Raw genomic sequence first — 21301 nt, 5'->3', positions numbered from 1 at the left:
AGACGTGTGACTGTGGGGGTGGGTCTGTGTGGGGGTGGGACTGTGGTACTGGGTACTCAGGCAGACACTATACCCATTTGATGGGGCCACAAGTGAGTGGGAACAGCAAGGCCCTCCACCTCCCACCTGGCTCTCCTGGTCTGTGCCCAGTAACCTAGGGCAGTGGTTGAGGAGCATATGGTGCTGACCTGCCCCCCTTTGGACATACTTGGGCCTGGCTTTTCCTTAGGTCTCTGTTTCCCCTGTCCTTCCAGGCTCAGCTCACTGCTTCCCCCAAGGGTCCCCTTGTGTCACTCTGTTGTTCACTCTGAAACTGTACCAAGGGGCCCCAAGTGGGCAGGGCCATGTTTGTTTTGTTGGCCTCTGGGTTATCCCCCCACCCTACCTGGGCCCTGGGTTTTTCGGTGTACTATAGTACCTGCTGCCTTCATGCCTGACTTTCAGATCCCAGGTATGGTGATTTTGAGATGGCACCTGCCAGATGTACTGACAGAATTGTTGAGGCACTGCCTGTTCTGAAGGTGGAAGAGTTGTGAGGATTTTAGCTCTGAAGGCAGAGAAGGTGCTAGAATATGCAGTTACCTGTAACTGGCTACCAGATTGCTGGTGAATGAACGCTGTAACTTGTGTGGGGCCTCGTCGGACTTGAACTGGGCAGAGATGGGGCCTTGGTAACTTCCTTTCTGCCCTGAGTGCCAAGCAGTCAAGTAGGGAGGAGGCTGCAGTAAGTAGAAAGACCTGTGTGGTCTTTGTGCACCACCTGTCTGTCTGGAATGGACTTCTGGTAATTGATTCCTGTTTACCACTACCTAGTCAGAGGTAGATGCACTCTACTGTGTCCTTAGGCCACCGATGAGGGTCTCTGGTGTTGTCCCCTTGTGCTGGGTGATTCCTACAAGTCAGGAAGTCACGGCAGGGTCCTTGATCCTTTCTGGGCATGGATTCCTCTCAGATATCTAAAATACATAGATTTACCAAGGAGATGCACTACCAGGAGAGTGTGTGACGTCACATATGTGATGAAGTCTGTTCTGCTCCCCACTCTGTCTCTGGTGAATCCTCTCACCCTCACACTTCTGGCCTGCACCTCAGTTCTTGTAGGCATAAATGAATTTAAAAGAACTAAAAGATTCAATGTGATGTGGGTAATTCAGTGTGATATGAGTGCTGGCAAATGTGCAGGGTGACTGGACAGTGGGAGAACTGAAAGAGCTTTTGCTGTATCTTGAAACAAAGGGCCTCTGGAAGGCAGAATTCTTTCTTCCTCTGTGGACCTTGTCTTTTTTCCTCTATTGGACAAGACGTGACATATAGAGGGTAATCTGCTTTAGTCAGAGTGTACTGATTTAAATGTTAATCTCATCAGAAGTGCTTTCATTCCACTATCCAGACTGGTGTTTGACCAAACTACTGAGTATTGTGGCCCAACCAAGTTGACATGTAAAAATCACACTACCAGGCCTCCCTGGTGGTGCAGGGGTTAAAGTCTCAGCACTATGAAGTTATCGCCAGCCACTGTGTCATGAGTTCGATCCCTGGCCAGGGAGCTGACCCATATGGTGCAGCAGACCTCTGCTGTCTCACCCGCTGCTCCCCTCACCAGCATATTTCAGTAGATCCGTCTGTTCTGCTCCCCACTCTGTCTCTGGTGGATCCTCTCACCCCCGCACTTCTGGCCTACACCCCAGTTCTTGTAGGCATAAATAAATTAAAAAAAAAAAAAAAAACTAAAAAAATCACACTGCCAACAGAAGGCATGATGGAGTACAGGAGTGCTCCTGCTTACGGTGGGATTCTGAGAATGGCAGAGATGGGAACCACTGCAGAACTGTAGATGGTGGGACTGAACCCACTGCATGGGGAAGAGGAAGATGAACAAAGGCAGAGTGGTCCTGTATGGCTCGAGTGGGGTACCTCAGAGCCACAGCCACCTCCAGGCATGCAGCCGGCTGGAATGCACACTGTGGTTCATCAGTCACACCAGTCAGCTATGCACATGCTCTAGTTAAAAAAATAAAAAAAGGGACCTGTGTTAGCCAAAACGCCAACGCCCTAAATGTTGGAAAACCTGAGAGTTGCCTCCTGGTTTCTGGGGCATCAGCTTTCAGGCAAATATACAATACTTCTCTTGCCACTTTGAATTAAGATCAGTTGCTTTTATTTTCAGGCAAGTGACAAAACATTCTGGAGAAAGGCAGCTGGCAGTTTCAGACTCTGGTTATTCCTGCTTTTAGGGCAAGCTCTCCCCCACCAGGGTCTGTAGATATGGGACATTGCACATTGTGATCCTATTTATGGGGGAATGCAGGCACTCAGGAAGAAATTCATGCCCAAGTGACAGGGGGGCCTGCCCCTCTTGTACTTGGCAGGGTCCCCATTTTGAGTGTATACTTTGCTGTCCATGAGCAGATGGCCTTGAGCTTGGTTCTTCCTCTGCAAGAAACTGGCCCTGATCTTCAGGAGTCTCCACTGTCAGACTCTGGAAGGTGAGTGGTTGCTGAGCACCTGCAGAGCGCTGTGAGAGGCAGTGTGGCTGCCTCACTTGGCCAGGGTAGTTAACATTTCTTGTGGGCTGTTTAAGCTGGGAGATGGCCATCTTTTGGGGAGCAGTAGATTGGTGACTCTTATGTGTAAAAGGATCCAGGTGACAGTGACTTGTGTGGAGAGGTGGCCTGGAACAAACCTTGATCATGGGTCACCTGCCTGGGCATTGGACATGTTTCTCAGAAGAGCGAGTGGTGGGGCAGTTGAGGACACCCTTCCTGCAGATGTCCTCTGGGCACCTGGCCATGGTCAGTGGGGCTGGGCTCACCACTGGTGGGCAGCGGTCACAGGGCCCCAGCCCGGTAGGGGTGAAGCAGGCTGAAGGCCCATTCTGTTTGCCTGGGTGAGAGAGGACCTGGTTATTCCCAAGACTGACACTGGGCTGGTTGCAGACCAAGTCAGGTCCAAAGGGTTCTTGCACTGTTGTGATGAAACCTGAGCACTTGGCAGGAGGTACTTCTCATCTGCAGCAGAATCTCAGTCAGATTAGGTTCTGTCTCTCAAAAGGTTAACATTATGCTTGTTTTGTGGAAACACCTTTGTGGCAGAGCCACAGTGACCCATGGTGGGTACTTCTGAGACACGTAGTTGTTAACTGGGGCCTACATTTGAACCAGCTACTGCAAGCTTCACCCTGACCCACAAGAGGTAGTGTGTGAGCATGGTCTGTTGGAGGCTGTTATTACCTGGAGGCTTTGCTGGGGCTGGCAGGTGAACAGGCACTGGACTTGGAGCACATGCCCGAGGTGACCAGCTGAACCATCACCAAGTTGACCTGGGCCTGGATTGCTAGTTATGCTATGTGTGTGAAAGGGGCACAGGAGAGGACCCTTTAGGTGGCCACTGACTAGAGGCCATGGAGTTGGTGGGAGGGGTGCTAGGTGTGTACTGACTGGGTTCACAGGGTGGAGCAGGTCAGGTGGGCACTGGCTGGAGATGGTGGGATTTGGGAAGGGTGGATCAGGCCCTGAGGGAAGAGTTCAAAATCTCGCCCAGGACTTTTTTTTTTTTTCTTTTTTTTTAAAGACTTATTTATATATTTTATTTTTAAAAAATATTCTTTTTTTTTTTTAAGATTATTTATTTATATAAGCACTGGGTACAGTCAGAAGCGCGGGAGGGTGAGAGAATTCGCCAGAGCGGGGAGCAGAGCAGGCACAAGGACCGAAGTACACTGCTGAGGGGAGCAGCGGGCGGCAGGAGAGGTCTGCGCGCCATGTGGGACCCTCCGGTGGCCGGGGAGCAGCCGGGGATCGAACCGGCACTGCAGAAGCTGCGGGCAGCTTTGCAACCCAGCGCTCAACCACTGCACCACTGGGGAGGCCCACGACTTATTTACTTATGCTTACAAGAACTGGGGTACAGGCCAGAGTTGCGGGGTAGGTGAGAGGATTCAGCAAAGAGAATGGGGAGCAGAACAGGCATATCTACTCAAATATACTGCTGAGGGGAGCACTAGGAGAGCCAGGAGAGGTCTGCTGCACCATGTGGGTTAGCTCCCTGGCCACTGGGGATCGAACTTGTGCTGCAGGGCTGCTGATAGTTTGATAGCGGTATCTTTAACCCCTGTGCCACCAGGAAGGCCCCCTCTGTTGGCTTCTTTAAGGTCTCTCTGAGAGTGGGGAGAGGTCAAGAGCTCACCACCCTGAGGTCAGTTCCTTCCTAGATTGGGACTCTGGAGTACTGAAATTGATCCAGGGCAGAACTACCAGTCCCTTGTCCCTGGTGTGTGGTTTGGGGATCCATGCCTGGGCTTGTTCCCTCCCACAGTGGGGGAGGCCATGGGCCTCCCCGGTGGTGCAGCGGTTGAGCGCTGGGTTGCGAAGCTGCCCGCAGCCTCTTCTGCAGCGCCGGTTCGATCCCCGGCTGCTCCCCGGCCACCGGAGGAGGGTCCCACCTGGCGCGCAGACCTCTCCTGCTGCCCGCTGCTCCCCTCAGCAGTGTACTTCGGTCCTTCTGCCTGCTCTGCTCCCCGCTCTGGCTCTGGTGAATTCTCTCACCCTCCCGCGCATCTGACTGTACCCAGTGCATGTGTAAACAAAACAAACAAACAAATAAATAAAACATGCCTCTATAAAAAAAACTATAAAAAAAAACAAACAAAAAAACACAGTGGGGGAGGCCAACACAGAAGGTCCAAGATTCAGCCCTGCTCCCATGGGGCCAGAGGGGGCTGATCCCACTGCAGGCTGTGTGCATGTGCAGGGCAACTTCTTTTTCTATTTGAGGAAAGACAGATGGAGAGCTGGTATAGTAATGAAAGAAGGGCTGACCCTGGCAGGGTTATGGGGTTCAGAGGCAGAAGGTTGATGAGCAGGACAGCCATGTACCCTGGAAGCAGGCCTGGGACATGGTGGAGAGGGTGCTCAGAGGAGAGCGGAGCAGAATTCATGGAACAGAACTATTTCAAGGGTCATTTGTGTTTCACTAAAAGCTTGGATAGACTGTGAAGTGGAGGTAAGATGAAATTGATGACAGCTTTACTGCGTGGGGCTGGTCTTCATGCAAGCTTGGGATTAGTCTTGCTGGTAGAGACCCCACCTGCCTTGTGACCATGGGAGCCCTGGTGTCTGAGTAGTTGAGGATGGGAGTGGTTTGTAATAGAAGCTGCCTGGCTGTCAGCCCTTAGTCATTGTGTTCGACTTGGCAATGATGTCCCTGGAGTGTCCGTGTTCCACGTGGCCCCTCCAGTCAGGGCACATCTGGGCACATCCTCAGACCCTGCCTGAGGATCCTTTTGCACTTCCTGCAAGTAGTGTCCCCGTGCTCTGACTTGTGGATTCACATCTGTAGGGTCCTTCAGGGCCATCCAGGCTGACACAGAAGGACAGCCAGGAAGCCTGGTGTGGGGGGGTGGTCTTGCCCCATGTGTCCCAGGCCCAACTTGGCCTTATTAATATGTGTACTCAGTGAGGATGGGTGTGGGGAGGAGGGCTGTGCCCCATGGAGCTGTGACACCTGGTGGTTGTGACCCAGGGAAGTGCAGGCAGGAGTCTGAGGACTGACCTGGGGGTTGAGGGACTGACTTGGCAGTTTCTTGGAGCTTCTCTTTGAGGAAAGGAGTGTTGGTAAAATGGCAAATTAAGAGATTTTCATAAACTAAAACTAATTGAAAAAAGAAAAGGGGTGATGTGACACCAAAGAGTAAAACAGAAAAATAAATGAAAGCCACCTCCTAGAAACAAAGAATTGCTTTTTGAAAAAGAATGAAAGGACAGCCACGGACTGGGGAGGCAAGGGAAGGAGAATCTTTGCAGAACGTATCTAATAAAGGTCTGTGTCTGGAACATAGAGTAAATAACTCTCAAAATGCAATCATAAGCAAATGACACAGTTTGAAAATTTGGCTAGAGATTTGTGTAGCCTTGCCATGAGGATATTCAAGTGGTAAGGTTCCTGTAAAGGTGCTCCTGTCACTGGCACTCAGGGAAATGATGACTGAAATCAAAGGGGGACAGCTTTTTGGAACTCTTGGAATGGGAGGCTAAATGCTGCTTGTTTGTAGGGAGCTTTGGAGCTCCTTATCACTGGTGATTATGTGTCCATTCTGGAACAAAGCCATGTCCAACCAAAAACCTGTATGTGAACACTTTATGTTTTTTTTTTTTTAAGATTTATTTATTTATTTATACAAGCACTGGGTACAGTCAGAAGCGCGAGAGGGTGAGAGAATTCACCAGAGCCAGAGCGGAGAGCAGAAAAGGCAGACCGACGAAATACGCTGCTGAGGGGAGCAGCGGGTACGGCAGGAGAGGTCTGCGCGCCATGTGGGACCCTCACAGGTGGCCGGGGATTGAACTGGCGCTGCAGGGGCTGCAGGCAGCTTCACAGCCCAGCACTCAACCACTGCGCCACCTGGGGAGGCCCTATGTGAACACTTTAAATGGCTTTATTCATTCATCTCCAGTCTGGACACCCTCCACTCTGCCATGTCTTCCAGTTCACAAATGGATGAACAAACAGAGGTGAAACCTAGTGCGTGAGTGCTCAGCAATGAGAGAGGAGTCTTGGAGACAGTATTGTGTGGAGGTATCTTGGAGACATCTAGGTCTGAACTCCTGGACCACATTACATGGCTATCACCTTCCATGAAAAAGGACTTTGTGGTTGAGATTAAGGGTCTTGAGATGGGGATATGACCCTGAATTATCTGCCCTGATGTAGTCACAAGCGACGGTATAAGAAACATACAGATTTGACATAGAAAAGAGGAGGAGACTGGGTGATATGGCCAGAAGCCCAGGATGCCTGGGATACCCCTCCACCCCCACCCCCCACAGGCTCTCCTAGAAGGCTCTCCCTCTGAATGTGCACATTTCAGCCTAGGGGTACTGAATTCAGACTTCTGTCCTCCAGAACTGGAGAGAATATATCCCTGTTATTTTCAGCCACCAAGCTGTTAACAGGAACTTTGGTACAACCATAGGACATTAACACCATATCATTGCATTTTTGTGACCTACTGGATGAGGCTTAACCATAGGGACAGAAAACCAATTTGTGATGGTGGGGGTCGGGGTGGGTTGGCTCATCCAGGTGCATGGGAATTCTAGTAGAAGGGTGGGTAGCTGCTTACACACTGGCTGAGTTTACCTGCTGACCCAGAGGAGCAAACAAAGCATGAGGGAGGGTGTTGGGGCCGGTTTCAGGTGATTTGTATTTGTTTTTCTAATTCTCAAGGTTTCTTAATAACTTTGCTGTGAGCACTGTATACATCTCTTTCTATACATGAAATTAGGTAGAAATATTTGCTGTGCTGGCCATTCTATGGATCCTGTTTATCAGATTTGGAGCCTCTGGAACCCCTTTTCTTGCTTTTATTGGTCACCTTGCTCCTGGCCCTGGGGAGGAACTTCTGAGCTGTGCATTGGCCTTCTGTCCCTTTTCTTCCTGCACCACCAGGGAGCATGACCACCATTTTCCCCAAGTTAACACAACCTGGTGACATCCCCTGTCTCTCCCTGTTTCCCAACTCAGCCTTCAGCTGGCCAAACCTACTAGACCATCCTTCTGGGCACGTCACAGACTAGCCTCTGAGTCTGTGACTCCCAGAAATGGCTCCTCATGGTTGCAGACTCTGTCTAAACCCTTTCCATGGCTCGATATCCACTTGGAACCTGCTAGGAAGTTGCCAGATTCCTGAAAGGCATTTCCCAATCATCTGCTTTACTGGAAGGGGGTAAGGGGAGAGGTAGGGCAATTGCTAGGAAGTTGGCAGCCTAGCCTTACTGAGGCTCAGCACTCCCTTTTGTAGCCAGAGCTGCTTATGGGAGATCAGTGCTTTGTTGGCACTGCGGGGATCCTGGTGGCTTCATTGCTGAGGAGACGTGCCTCAGCACACTTTCTGGAGGGGCAGAGATACCTCCGCTTCCTCATTTTCTGCAGGTCTTTGTTACAGGAACATCAGGCCATGTAGACTGCAAGGAGTGCTGTCTCGGCGCAGTGACACCGGCCCAGTGAGCACTTAGGAGCAGGAGGGCTGCAGTGGGGCTATTACCCCCAGGGTCACACTGGTCCTCACTTACATTCCCATCTGCACTGGCTCTGTCCCTCCTTCCCATATCATGTGACCCTGTTTTTGGCCCCCTTGTCATCCTTATCCACTCTGTTCTGTGGGATGGCAGTCTTGCCTGTGTGCACTTTGTGTTTTGAAGCATTTTTGGGGGGGGGGGGTGTTCATGTGTAGACTGGATAGACAAGCATGATACCCGTGTAATCCCAGCCTCCCCTCTGGCCTCTGATTTCTCATCTCACTCTTCCCATGCTCCCCCACCCCATTTGTACTTATTTTTGTTGAAGCATTTTAAAAACAATCCCTGATATCTTTTCACCTGTGACTTTTTCAGTGATGATATCAAATGTCAGTTGATAGAGATGGGTCATAGACAAAACTTCTGTGTTGTGTGGCAGGTAGCCAGGCTCCTCTTGTCTCTACAGGGTCTCCATGTGGCTGGGCCAAGTGGATGTCAAGTCTGTGGTAGCATATAACACTTCCTTCCCTTTTCCTCCTGCTCTCATCAGGTCTTAATTTGGGCCTCCCAGCTTCTGTCCAGTGTATCCTGCCCCTTATTCCATGTACCACTGTTGTCCAGCAAATCATCGTCAGCTCAGCTTCTCTGCTGCTCTATTGCTGATCACTCTGTGGGGTGCTGGGCAGCTCCCCTACCTCCACTCAACAGATAGCATAGCCCTATCCTTTTGCCTCCAGTCACAGCCAAAGACCTCTGAGGAGGAGTCAGCTCAGCATTTATATTTCCTCCCCCATGAACTACTCCCTCCTCTCCTCTCTTGCCAGTGCCACTGTCTTTGTGACATGGTTTCTTTGTTGGGTTAAGCACTGCTAACATTGTCCTCAGGAGACATTGCATCCCAAGTGGCTAACAAAAGCTGGCAGTCTGCCATTTGGGGCTGTGAAGGCCTAGGCCCTCTATGTGCTTGATGCCTGTGATACTGGGGAAGGGGGTGACCTCTGAGCCCGTGATGGGAGAAGTGTGACCCTCAGAAGGTCTGTGGTGAGAAGGGGCATTACTTGGCGTGTGTTGTTTAGTCCTACAGTGCAGTCCTCACAGGTGCCCTGTAACAGGTATACAGATGGGTAATGTCCTTCCTGATTGTTGTATCGAGTTATCCTGGGACTTGCTAATTGCAATCTGGGGCAGCCAAAAGCTGCCAGGGTGATGAAAACAGACTGCACTTGGGTTGGTCTGTCAGATCCTCCTAACCCAGGATGCTGCCCTATGCCCTGCTGTGTAGACAGTTTAACATACAGCTTGGGAAGCACATAGGTGTCAAAGATGCTTGCTTCAGAAATGTTCCTGATGACTGTGTTCAAGATGATGAACTTGTTAATAGTTTTGTCCTTGGGTGTACATGAGTGCAGTTGGTGCGATGAATAGGCTGCAGGGTGCCATGGCACTCTTTGGCATGACCATTGTTCCTTCATTTCTTAGTCATTTTGGAAGTGAGGACTTGAGAGAGGACCCAGTGTCTGGCCCTACTTCTTATACAGTGTGAGAGTCCTACACTCATGCTGGAAGAATCCTTGGGAGATGAACACCAAGAACGGCAATTTACTTTCCTTGAATTTTCTTGATTTAGCATTTCTGCTGAAATCTAGAGCAGAAAGGGGTTTCTCGAGCTTATTTATCTGTCTTCTTCTCTTTCTTGAAGTGTGTGGGTTTGACTGCCGGCTGTGGCAGGAAGTTGGGTTAGTGGTGGATCAGCTGATCCTGAGGAAGCTTGTTCCTGAGACTTGGTGAGGGAAGTGAAGAGAAGGCTTACTGGAGGGCTGCCGAGACTTGGGCTCATCTCCCACCCACATACCCTGATCCACCTCGGGGACTCCTGAGCCTCAACTGCCACTTTGCTGGGGGGGGTGGGGGGACAGCTCGAGAATCACTTAGGCTCTAGGAGCACCTCTTCTACCTGTCTCTGCACACACATTGTAACCCATCGGCCTCCTCTAGCCCTGGCCATGGTCGAGAAGGTTCCTCAAGGCAGTGAGCTAGGTGGTCAGGGACTCTCTCCTCTTGGTCATCTTTGACTACTGTAGTTGGTATCCACTGTCAGAAAACTGCTGGGTATTTGTCCACTGCCCTCATTATTGGCAGGTCTGGTCCCAGATGGTCCGTTGGCCCTTTCATAGATGCCTACTCCTGCAGAGCTGGGAGAATCCAGCAAGTTGACTATCTTGTCTGACCATATACCCTTCCATCCATCTAGTGAATGTTTCCTGAGGCCCAGGTGACCATCTGACTCTGAGTAGGCTGGAATGGGGATGCCTAACCTGAACATCAGAATGCCCAGACATACAGGTAGAGGTAGCAGACCCAGCTGTATCCTCCTGAGGTTAGTCAGAAAGGGCTTGGAGTAAAGGAGATTGCCAATGTGTACTACCCAACACAGAGAAGGCCTTTGGGAGGGGCACAATGAATCCTCACACCACAGAGTATGGGTTCTGAGATTTGGGGTTTGGGGTGGAACTTAGATAATGAGCCTAAAGTGCAGCTCTCAGCCACAGCCTGCAGGACTGTTCTGGGTGACTCGTGCCCTGCTGCCCTCCATCAGCCACGCAGGCTGCTAAGTCAGGAAGTGTGGGTGCTCTTCCTCAAGGTCGTAGATCATCTGCTTTTGGCATGTGTGGCCTATCGATGTTTTGAAAATTGCTGACCTGGGGCCTTGGCTGCTGCCCATGTTTCCTTGGAGTCTTTGGGAACAGTCAGCCTAAGCTTTGTTGTGAATGTGAGCAGACTTACGGCCATGCCAGCTGCCAGTGACCCCTGCTGGGCTGGGCACAGGCCTTTGCTGGGGCTTGTGTTCCAGATGTGCCCAGTGGACAACCAGCCACTTCCAAGTGGGGATGCCCTTACTGCATGCCTATTGGAGCAGGAATAAACCCAGTGGCCACTCCCACCCTTGTTTCATAGTGGCAAGAGGAAGACAGATGCCGAGAGTCTTCTATCCATGTGACCGACCCATGGGTGGGGTTTCCAGAAGGCTCATGGCATTTGGGTTTTCTCTGAGCTGGCCTGCTCCATTCCAGAAGGTAGAGAAGCGAACTTCCTTCACAGCCTGATAGCCAGCTTCCTCCCAGTAAGTTTTGGCGGTGACAGGGCTGGATATGCTTTGGATTATCAGATAAAGGGTATATACCTCATGTTTCAGTTTTCTGCTTTTGACCTAAACAGATCCCCATTCCTCCTAATGAAACTGTGCAAAACCAGGTGTATGTCACAGTTTGTGGGTGCTGACCTGTGTGTTTACAACTATAAGATGCGACTCAGGTTCAGAGTACAAGAGCAGGGTTTATTAACAAAGGGGGAGTAGGGGAAAATGGAAAGTTTCCTAAGGCCGCAAATGGCTGGCTGTCCTAACCACATAGTGTCCACAGTGTCCAGTAGTCTACAGCTAAAGGCTGCTCATGCAAGATGGCATTGTCACTTTGACAAGAGTCTGGAGCTGGTGGCATACCGGGACCCAACTCATGCAGCAGCTGGAGGGAGCCACAAATGGAGCTGCTGAGGCAGCAGTGCAGTAGAAATCTGAATACTGAACTGGACAGTGCTGGATGCAACACCACCAGCCAGTGGTGCCATACATGCTTGGAGGCAGACTCTCAGGTGCTGGACAGAAAGTTCACAAGCAGTGGACGGTTCCTAGAAATGGCCAGACACAAGTTAGCCATCAGCAGTGTGGATCAGGCACCAGTGTTACAGCTCCTTCGTAGATGCTGGGCATAGGCCAGCAGAAGGCAGCTCTTTTAGCGGGGGTGCCAGGGAACCAGGCACCAGCACAGAGCTCTTTCAAGGGTGTCAGGCATAGGCCAGTGGCACTTGTTACCAGGCAGTGTGGAAACACAGCTGGAGGCAGGAGCAGAAGTCGGGTGGCACCTTGAAGCAGAGATCAGGTCTTGGAGTTCTGCAAAGGTCTCAGAGGTCTATACAGGAAAGTCTGAACAAGTCTGCTAGAGCCATCTAAAACCTCAACTTATATCCCAATCTGGGAGCCTGCCTTTCAAGCCTAATTGGTCTGTTTTCAAAACCTGAATGGTCTCAGAACCTTGAATGGCACTGGTGGGAGCTTGAACCTGAAAGGTCCATTTTCGAAAGCAGGTGGGTTTTAAAACCAACACTCCAGGGCCTCCCTAGTGGTGCAAGGGGTTGGGCACCGCACTGTGAAGCAATCTGCAGCCTCTGCAAGACGAATTCGATCCCCAGCTGGCCAGGGAGCAAGCCCGCATGGCGCAGCAGACCTCTCCTGTCTCACCTGCTGCTCCCCTCAGCAGTGTATTTCAGTCAGTCTGCCTGTTCTGTTCCCCACTCTGTCTCTGGTGAATCCTCTCACACCCCGCATATCTGGCCTGTACCCCAGCTCTTGTATGCATAAATAAATAAATCTTTTAAAAAAAACAAAAAACCAACACTCCACAAGTGCATTCAGACCCCACCTATACTGAGGTCAGTGGTCTTGTGTCAGTGGTGGGCACCGCCCTGGAGCCAGGGTGTGTGTCTGAGCGTTTGACCCACAGGCTGCTGTGACATAGCACAGGATGGCTTTGTTAGAGTGGGTGCTGCAGCTGCCATCTAAGCCCACAGGTTGTGTGCTGAGCTTGGGGGCCTCTCCCCGCAGTCTGTTGGGTGTGCCAGTGCAACTCCAAACCTATTGTAGCTCCTCTTACATTCACAAAGTAACTGCCTGTAGCCCCTGGGTAAATGTTGGAGAAAGGCGAGTTTTAGTACATTTTAGAGCTCCTTAGATATTCACTTTCCTTAAACCTTATAAATATTTTAAATTTGTTGTGTTGTTACACTCTCATCAGGCCCCTGAGCTGGGAGTTTGCAGGAAGTGGAGGGACCCTGCCTTGAGAGGGCTGCTCCAAATCAGAGTTTTGTGATCTTCAGAGAGGGCCTAGCCAGGGGCTTGGTGGTGAGCAGTAGCTTGCCCACAGTTGCCCCATGAAGGGTCAGTGTCTTCAGCCCTCGACTGAGGAACTTAGAGCCAACACACTAATCAGACAGCTGAACAATCTTGGGGAATGTGAAGTCCTGAGAGGTGGGCACTACTGGCTTGCCCTGGTGGGGTTCATCCTCAGGAAGTGCCCCCTTCCTCTTCTTCATTGCCCTAAACATGACCTTGAGCCCACACTGCCGTCGTGGTCCCTGATGGCTCACCACCAAGCCCCAAGCCCTGTGCTCTCTGTGTCCCTTATCTCTGCTCTGGGCTTCACACCTGCTGTTCTCTCTGCCTAGCACACACTTCCTGACTGTGACCATTTGGTGACTTTAGAGAGTGCCAACGAGCCGGGCCTCTTTGCTTCAGCTTTGCCTTTGCTGTGGTGTTTTCATGTCTCCTTCTGCTTCCCTTCCTCCCACTTTGTCAGCCTTGCCCTGAACATGTTCACAGATGGGAATCCCATGCCTCTTGGAGAATCCTCTGTGTCTTTAGGCTACATTGCTTAAAGCCCCTGAGTCTTCAGAGAAAAAGACCCTCTTGATCCCAAGTGTAGGTCATGGCCTTATGGAGGTTCATGCCTCTAGAACTTGCCAATTTTAGGTGAGTTCTCTCAACATTGTTAACTGGGACTTTGAGTGAAACAACATAGACTTAAACTTTTTTTGCCAAATGCTTATTAATATAAACAAGAATTCAGTCTTACGGTATATTTCTGACTACAAAAACATCACCAACCTTCTTCCTAAAGACCCTAAACAAGATATTCAACAATCTTTGTATTTATTTATTCATTCAGTTTCCAACCTACTCCACAGATGGGCAAGCCCATCCTGGCACCTCACAGGTAAGGTAGGAACCCACCCTGGATAGAACTCCCTTCGTCACAGAGCATGTCACATATATACCCACACTCACTCCAACCGGGACCGTTGAGTCATGCCCTTGAACAAAGGGCCTGTGGCGCACACCGTATTGATATTAAACCCGAGAAGGCTCCTCAGCTGTCTGCAGTTGGTCCCTCTCCCATACGGCTCTAGGCACACGCGAATCTGTTTTCTGTCCTTTTAGTTTTGCTTTTTCTATAAGTTCTTGGTTGTTACATGGTAGACTCCTTGCGCTTAGGCCATGGGGTTTTCAAGAGTGTACATGTTGTGTCTTTCAGTAATTTGTTCCCTTTTATTTCTAGGTAGTAGTCTGTTTGTCCATCCATGGATAGCCATTGAGTTGTTGCTACATTTTTGAACCCTTAGGGCAATTCTGCTTTACACATTTACATATAAGTTTTTTTTTTTTAAATAGAGACATGTTTTATTTATTTATTTGTTTGTTTGTTTGTTTGTTTGTTTTGTTTATACATGCACTGGGTACAGTCAGAAGCGCGGGAGGGTGAGAGAATTCACCAGAGCCAGAGCGGGGAGCAGAGCAGGCAGAAGGACCGAAGTACACTGCTGAGGGGAGCAGCGGGCGGCAGGAGAGGTCTGCGCGCCAGGTGGGACCCTCCTCCAGTGGCCGGGGAGCAGCCGGGGATCGAACCGGCGCTGCAGAGGCTGCAGGCAGCTTCGCAACCCAGCGCTCAACCGCTGCGCCACCGGGGAGGCCCTACATATAAGTGTTTATGTAGATGTTTATGTTCGTATCCATTGGGTGTATCCCTAGGTGTGGAATTGCTGGTTTATGAGTTGAATATGAGTTTAGCCTTTTAAGGAATTTCTAGACTATTTTCTTACAGTGGCTGTATTGTATGTGTTCCCACTCACAGCAGGCTGGACTTCTGGTATATGGTCAGTCTCTTGTAGCTATTCTGATAGGTGCATGCCACCCCCCTCTACTGTCCCCTCATGCTATCTGCGCTTCATGATGAGTCCTGATGCCCAGCTACCCATAGACCTTCTTTGAGATTACTCTCTTCATCCCAGTTCCAGTAAAGCCTGGAATATTTCCAAGGACCTGCCATGCCAGGTACTCTGTGGTGCTGTGCTTCTCTTCTGAATGACAGTCCTGCAGCGGGTAGATGGTTGAGCTGTGGGGTGGATTGGCTCATCCTGAACCGGCTTTGGGGAAGTCTGACCCCTTCTCAGGAAATTGTGGGTCCTTTTGCCTGCACATTGATTCCCTGACCAGGAGCAGGACAGAGACTGGATACCACCTGTTGTCTGCTCCAAGGGGTAATGTACTTAAGGAGTGTAGGACAATTTCTGGAGTGTCAGGTTCCTTGGGGTAAGTGTTGGCACTCAGCATGAGACTTCTTTAAAAAGATTTATTTTTCTATTTATACAATAGCTGGGGTACAGGCCAGAGGCACGGGAGGGTGAGAGGATTCACCAGAGACAGAGTGGGGAGCAGAACAGGCAGACAGACCGAAAGCACTGCTGAGGGGAGCAGCGGGCGAGACAGGAGAGGTCTGCCATGCCATGTGGGAATCTCCCTGGCCGGCCGGGAATCGAACCCGTGCTGCAGAGGCCGCGGGACAGCTTCACAGCGCTGCGCTTAACCCGCTGTGCTACCGGGAGGCCCAGCATGAGACTTCTTAACAGGAAGGGGAGGATCCTGGTAAGCAAGGGGTGTATCTCTCACATGCCCATAGTGACTGGTGGACGTACAGGCATCAGAGTCATGGCCCAACAAGTGGTTGGCTCTCCCCACTCATGTGGAGCTATACTTCCCATACCATCTTGACACCTGGAAGGGGAGAAGACATTGGCAGTGGAAGTGGGAAGACATTCAGAGTGGGAGGCCTGAGTGGTACATTGGCAGTGGAGCTGAGGGAGCCCAGCTCCCTACTGCAGTACAGAGGAGGCTGAGCCCTTGAGTGGAGGTGTGCACTAAGATAGGGAGTCTTGGTGATAGGCCAGGACCACAGTATGGGGTTGCTGTGCTGCACAGAAGGTGGTATTGGGTGAGGAAGGGGGTATGTGGAGCACAGATGTGGGAGAAACAGGTTTTGGTATCAGATAGGTGAGGAGGGAGTGCTGGGAGTCCAGGATGGTAAGGTGAGGGTACTGAGTGCCCAGATGGGTGAGGGGATGCAATCCTCCATCTAGATATCCACTTTCTTTGCAGAATTTCACCAGAGATTTTGATCTCTGAATAGCTGACTTTAAAATATTTATTTTGAGGATTTTTAGTGTACATATTCTTGTGACATTTGGGAATTCCATTCTCCTATGTGCAGTGACAGATGTCACTGAAGCTGTGACGTGGCAGCTGGGCAGGTGTTAGGCATCCTGCTAGGGTGGTTGCTGGTATTAGTCTGCCTCCTGCTCATGCAGGCCACTTTATTCTTAAGGGGTGTCTGTGAGGTGGGATGGCCTTGGCTGATGCTGTTTTGAGTGTCTGTGAGGTGGGATGTCCTTGGCTGATGCTGTTTTGGGAGATCTGGGAGGGGCTGTCTGTTGCCTGTATCTCCACAATTGCCTCTTTGTGCCCCCAGCCCTGGCCCCTGTGCTCTCTAAGGAACTCCTCCTGTTGATCCTTCAAAACCCTGCTCTGGTGACCTTTTCTATAATTTTCAGACATTTTTGTGTGTGTTCTCTCTGGCCATTAGTAAAAACCGTGTCCTAGTTCTGTTCTGCATGTAAATGGGACGTGAGTCTTTGGATTTCTGGATAACTTCGTTGACACTTTCCCATTTTGCTTTTTTTGCAGGATTCTGTTTCGCTGAGACCATCAATTCGGTTTCAAGGAAGTCAAGGGGTGAGTCATTTCTATCTTAACTGTGTTAGGAATGTAGTGTGTGGGGCCTGTTGTTGCTCACTGGCGCAGCCACAGGTAGCAGCAGCATTTTTGTATTGGTCCCCTCCTCCCTCCTCAACCCTGTGCAAGGTCCAAGGTCCTCCTCTGGATACCCCTAGGCTGATCCTGTGCTTGGGGCGCCACCAACAGGTTAGGTTGTCTGTGCTGAAAGCAGCTCGCCTACCCAGCAGCCCCCCCTTTCTTCATGTAGCTGATATGTATTTGGCTCCCAGTCCTTCAGCACTTGTTCTGACCCAGCCTTCATGATGATTTGAAACAATAGCCTGGAAAACCAAGATCTGTAGCCGTGTCTCCCCAGTGGATGAGGTCTGTGGTTGGTGGTTTGAACTTTGGTATTGGGGGTGGTTATAAGAACTTAGCACTCCCTTTTTTTTCGGAAATGTATTTTAATTTAAATGTCCATCTTATGAAAGAATTGGGGGATGAGAAAAAAGGTGAGTTGTCCACAATTTTGCCTCCCAGGTTTTGGGACCCCTGTATTCCCTGCCCACTAAATATGCCTTAGACCACACTAAACTTCCTTCAAGTCTTTATTGCAAGGCTTTTTTTCCTGAGGAGTTGCCACATGTGTCTAAGTCAGTTGCCATCTGGGCCAACCTGGAGAGAGGTCCAGTTTGTGACTCTGCATGTGTCCCTGTGTCTGCAACACAGAAACAACACAGCACAGAAACAACAGGAAGTTTATCTCAAGCTCACATTTGTGAAGCTAGCCAGTTTGAAATTCCAAGTCTACAGGTGAAACTGCAGTTTCCTGCATGATTATCTATGGTCCACCCAAAACATCGAGGTTCATCACCTTAAAGTCCGCTGGTTGGGCGTTAAGATGTTGCCATGCAGGACCTCCCTGGTGGTGAAAGGGGTTAAAGCATCAGCACTATGAAGCTGACTACTGCAGCACGAATTCGATCCCCGGCCAGGGAGGTGACCCACATGGTGCAGCAGACCCCTCCTGGCTTGCCCACTGCTCCCCTCAGCAGTGTATTTCAGTCAATCTGCCTGTTCTGCTCCCCACTCTGTCTCTGTTGAATCCTCTCCCCGGCTTCCTGCACCTCTGGCCTGTACCCCAGTTCTTGTATGCATAAATAAATAAATCTAAAAAAAAAAAAGATGTCGATGTCGCCACATCTTTAGGACTTTTCCATGGTACTCCCAGGCTAGTGTTCATGGTGTCTCTGGGGCCTGCAGCTTGGCTAAGGCAGAGGGTGGGTGTACAGGAATTGACCATCACACCCATTCTAGTCAGGGCTGGTAGTGAGACATCCCAGAAAGACCTAGACCCCCTGTCCTTCATGCCTCCTCCATTCACAACATCAGAGTCTGTGGTCACCCTTTTCCTCTACCCTTTATATTCCCAGGTCCACGGTCAGTGTTGGGGGCAGAGGGATCTGCTGCCATACTGGCCCTGTGGCGCCCTCTGGTGTCCATGGTCATTCCTCAGCAGCTGAGGGAAAATGAAAGAGCTCATTCCACAGTGTCTCTTTGTGGTCACACATGGAAAACATGCCCTGTGTCGCTGAATACCTATGTAAAACCAGAGCACTGTATCCATACCAGAGTTAGGGGTCCCACTGTCTAGAATGGTGTAGAATCATCCTTTGCCTGTTTTTCCTTTCTCTTGGGCATACTTGTGTATAGCTGTACTCGTGTATAACTGTACTCGTGTATAGCTGGTTTCCCAGCTGTTTATCAGGTCAGGCCCTGGGTTTGCCCCAGTCTGTGACCTCTAGACCACATCTTCTTCCTCCTGGTCATTGATGGGCCATGTTCCCTTCTCCCTGCCAAGTGTGAGGGCCTGCTTTCCTGGCCCTGAACTGCAGTTTCTAGTAGAAAATATGGCCGCACCTGTCTGTGTCTGGGATCAACTCTGCAGAACAGCCAGGAATGTGCACTTGGTGTGCTGGTGTTTATAATGGGCTTTTTGGACGTGCTGGAAAACTGACTGCACTGGTTCCTCTGGGAGTCCACAGTGCTGAGGAAGGAAGTGGGTGCTTAGAAAGACCCTGTGTTTGAGTTGGGGAGGTGAAGGTCTCCCCTAAGAAGGAGAAACAGGTGACTCTTGAGGGTCAGTCAGCTTGGGGTGGAAAGTCCAACTCAGAATGTATTTAAATCTAAGGGTTCCCTTGGAAATGAAAACTAAAAAAGAAAACTAAAGTTCCCTGAAAATAGCTCTGGTCAGTCAGTGTTTGGGTTCCTGCGCTCCCGTTTTGTCTGGTTTTTACCTGACGGAATATTGAGTACTTTCCTCACTGTTTCCCTCACCCCTCAGAACTTATTTTGTCTTTTCAGAGTTCCCACCTGTACTGCAAATGAAGCCCCACAAATCTGGGGCTTAACAGAGTTCAAAGGACAGAGACAAAAGGGTTCTGGGGACCTGAACCAGTAAAGGCCCCAGAAATAAGATGTTGATCCTCGTGGGCGCTTAGGACCCTTGGACTGGTCAAATCTGTTTCCTGCTTCAGGTCCATGTATGTCCACAGATTTCCCCTCCCCCCTGATCTGGAATTGGGGCTGACATCATACTCAGCTAGACTTGAGCCAGCTGAGGGTACCCTCTGTCCCTCAAGGTAGCTGTTGCCTGAACTGACAGACAAGGATGCCACCTAGGAGGTTGGTCTTGTCAGGATGGGTGGGGAGGGCCTGGAAACAGATATGGAGAGGAAGGATCAAGAATGGATTAAGGGAGGACCTGGGACATAGTTGGGGGAGATTTCCCATATCAGGATTCAGGTTCTTTTGGAAGCTCATTTTGATTTGCTGGCCTGTGATGCCCAGGCCTCCTTCCTCATTGGGCAGCTATGGAGTGGGTCCTTGGGTGTGGCATGTCCTGCAGTGACTCTCGGAACTGAGCCTCCAATTATGAGTGCAGTGCTTCTAGTGATTTCTCACATCTGAGGGGACAGGTGTCACAGGTAGGCTCTCCTTGCTGACGAGGATATGTTGAGTACAGGCAGGAGAAGTTCAAGGGCCCAGGCCTCCCAAATGCTCCTGTAGGGCTATGGGTACAGTGTGTGGGTGTTTCCATGTGTGTTTGTGTGCGTGTGTATATGCGTACATGTGTATACCTGAGTGCCTGTGCAGGTGCACATGCTTTCTCACTCATGTTCACATCTTCTGGTTTAAGGTCAGTTATCAGAAGTGGGTCAAGGTGTGATTTTCCAGATACTGAGTGTGAACCACTCCTCTCTCTCAGATCCTAGGAAATAAATACCCATTATGTTCAGATTTGGGCACTGCCACACTGTAAGTCTCCAGAGGCAATGACTGAGTGGGGCCCATGGAGAGCTTTGACCTTACCTGCGTCTGCTGTGTGTAGCAGCTTCTGTGTTTGCATTAGCACCTCAGGGACAGGCACGACAACGGCGGGCTGGAGGGGTGCTGACAGACCTTGGGGCTAGTAGGTCCCCAGTTCTCAGCCTCAGACACTGGTGAGTGCCAGCTGAGCATGCACCATCCAGCAGGGACTGGCCAGACTCCGTCTGCCCCAGTGCCCTGCTGAGAAGTGCTTCATTGCACTTGGCTCTCTGTGCATCCCTGGGTCTCCTTGGAGCAGAATCTGCCTGTGTGCTGGGAGGTCATGTGGTGTCTTGGGGCCAACTTTGGACCAGGTGTGCATGTGCTACCTTCAGTATCCCTCTTCGTGGTCCAAGCCTAGGTCCCTGGGCTCTGGGCAGTGGCAGTGGTTCGGTCTAGTACTGTGTTCTGTCCGGTGCTGATTAGGTTTGTTGGTGTCCTCAGCATACAGAGGTGGTGACACTGCCTGGGTACTGTGCCTGATACCTTTCCTCATTTACCCTCCATATATCTGTCCAGCTGTGCTGAGCCCCTGCACTCAATCCCAGGGATTTGTTTCTAGGGGGTCTCCCTGGTGACAGGGTTCTGGAGGCCCTTCCTGCGTGGGGGACCCTCCTCCCCTCCTCAGCATTCCCTATGTCTTTACCCTGTGAGGGTCACCTGGAATGCACTGGCCTGTGGGTGAGGTGCTTTCCCATCTGCTCTGAACTGGCACCTGGGCGGGGAGCAGCTCTCTCTGTGCAGAATGCCAAGTCTTTTCTTGGGGGGCTGGGCTCTAGAGGTACTTTCCAAAGTCAGGGTGGTGTACATAGGACATGTGTCCTGTGTTGTGTAGAGCTAAGTTGGTCTGTCAGGGAGCTGCCCTGTCTGTGAGCCCTGCCTGCCTGTTTATGCCACAGGCTGGTGAGTGGACACTTGGGTAGAGGTCATGTCCAGTAAGGGAGGTAGAGAAGGTGTTGCTGAATGGGAGCAAGGGTTGACAGTCCTGTCTGCTCAGTATGCTCTGTTGGCTGCCAGTGCCATCTGGTTCATTTGATCTTCCAGGATGTCCTAGGCCACATTTCCCATTTGGTGGGTGGGAAAACAGATCAGGCTGATCAATCTGTGCTCCTTAGGCCTGGATGCCGCCACCATTACAAACCAGACCTATCCCCCCCCCCCACCATGGGAACTAAGCACCCTGAGTGTGGCTGAGGGTGGGTGGCAGGGATGGTGGTGGGATGAGCTGCTGCCCTGCTGCTGTTAGGAACACAAAGGTGTG

General features: G+C 50.7%; 1 protein-coding gene across 1 annotated transcript in view; it reads left to right on the top strand.

Annotated features, from left to right (window-relative positions):
* The window catches only part of ELL (elongation factor for RNA polymerase II), a 62511-nt gene that overhangs the window by 21470 nt on the left and 19740 nt on the right, over nucleotides 1-21301 (top strand). Inside the window, exon 2 of the mRNA XM_037506186.2 lies at nucleotides 16642-16689. Coding sequence (XP_037362083.1) covers nucleotides 16642-16689 — 48 coding nt within the window. The remainder of the gene's footprint in view (nucleotides 1-16641; nucleotides 16690-21301) is intronic.

This window comes from Talpa occidentalis, unplaced genomic scaffold (genome assembly GCF_014898055.3).
Source record: "Talpa occidentalis isolate TD23 unplaced genomic scaffold, MPIMG_talOcc4v2.1 talOcc4.12, whole genome shotgun sequence".
NCBI classification, from domain to species: Eukaryota; Metazoa; Chordata; class Mammalia; order Eulipotyphla; family Talpidae; genus Talpa; species Talpa occidentalis.
The sequence above is the reverse complement of the archived record's forward strand: the minus strand, read 5'-3'. Positions and strand labels throughout refer to the sequence as shown.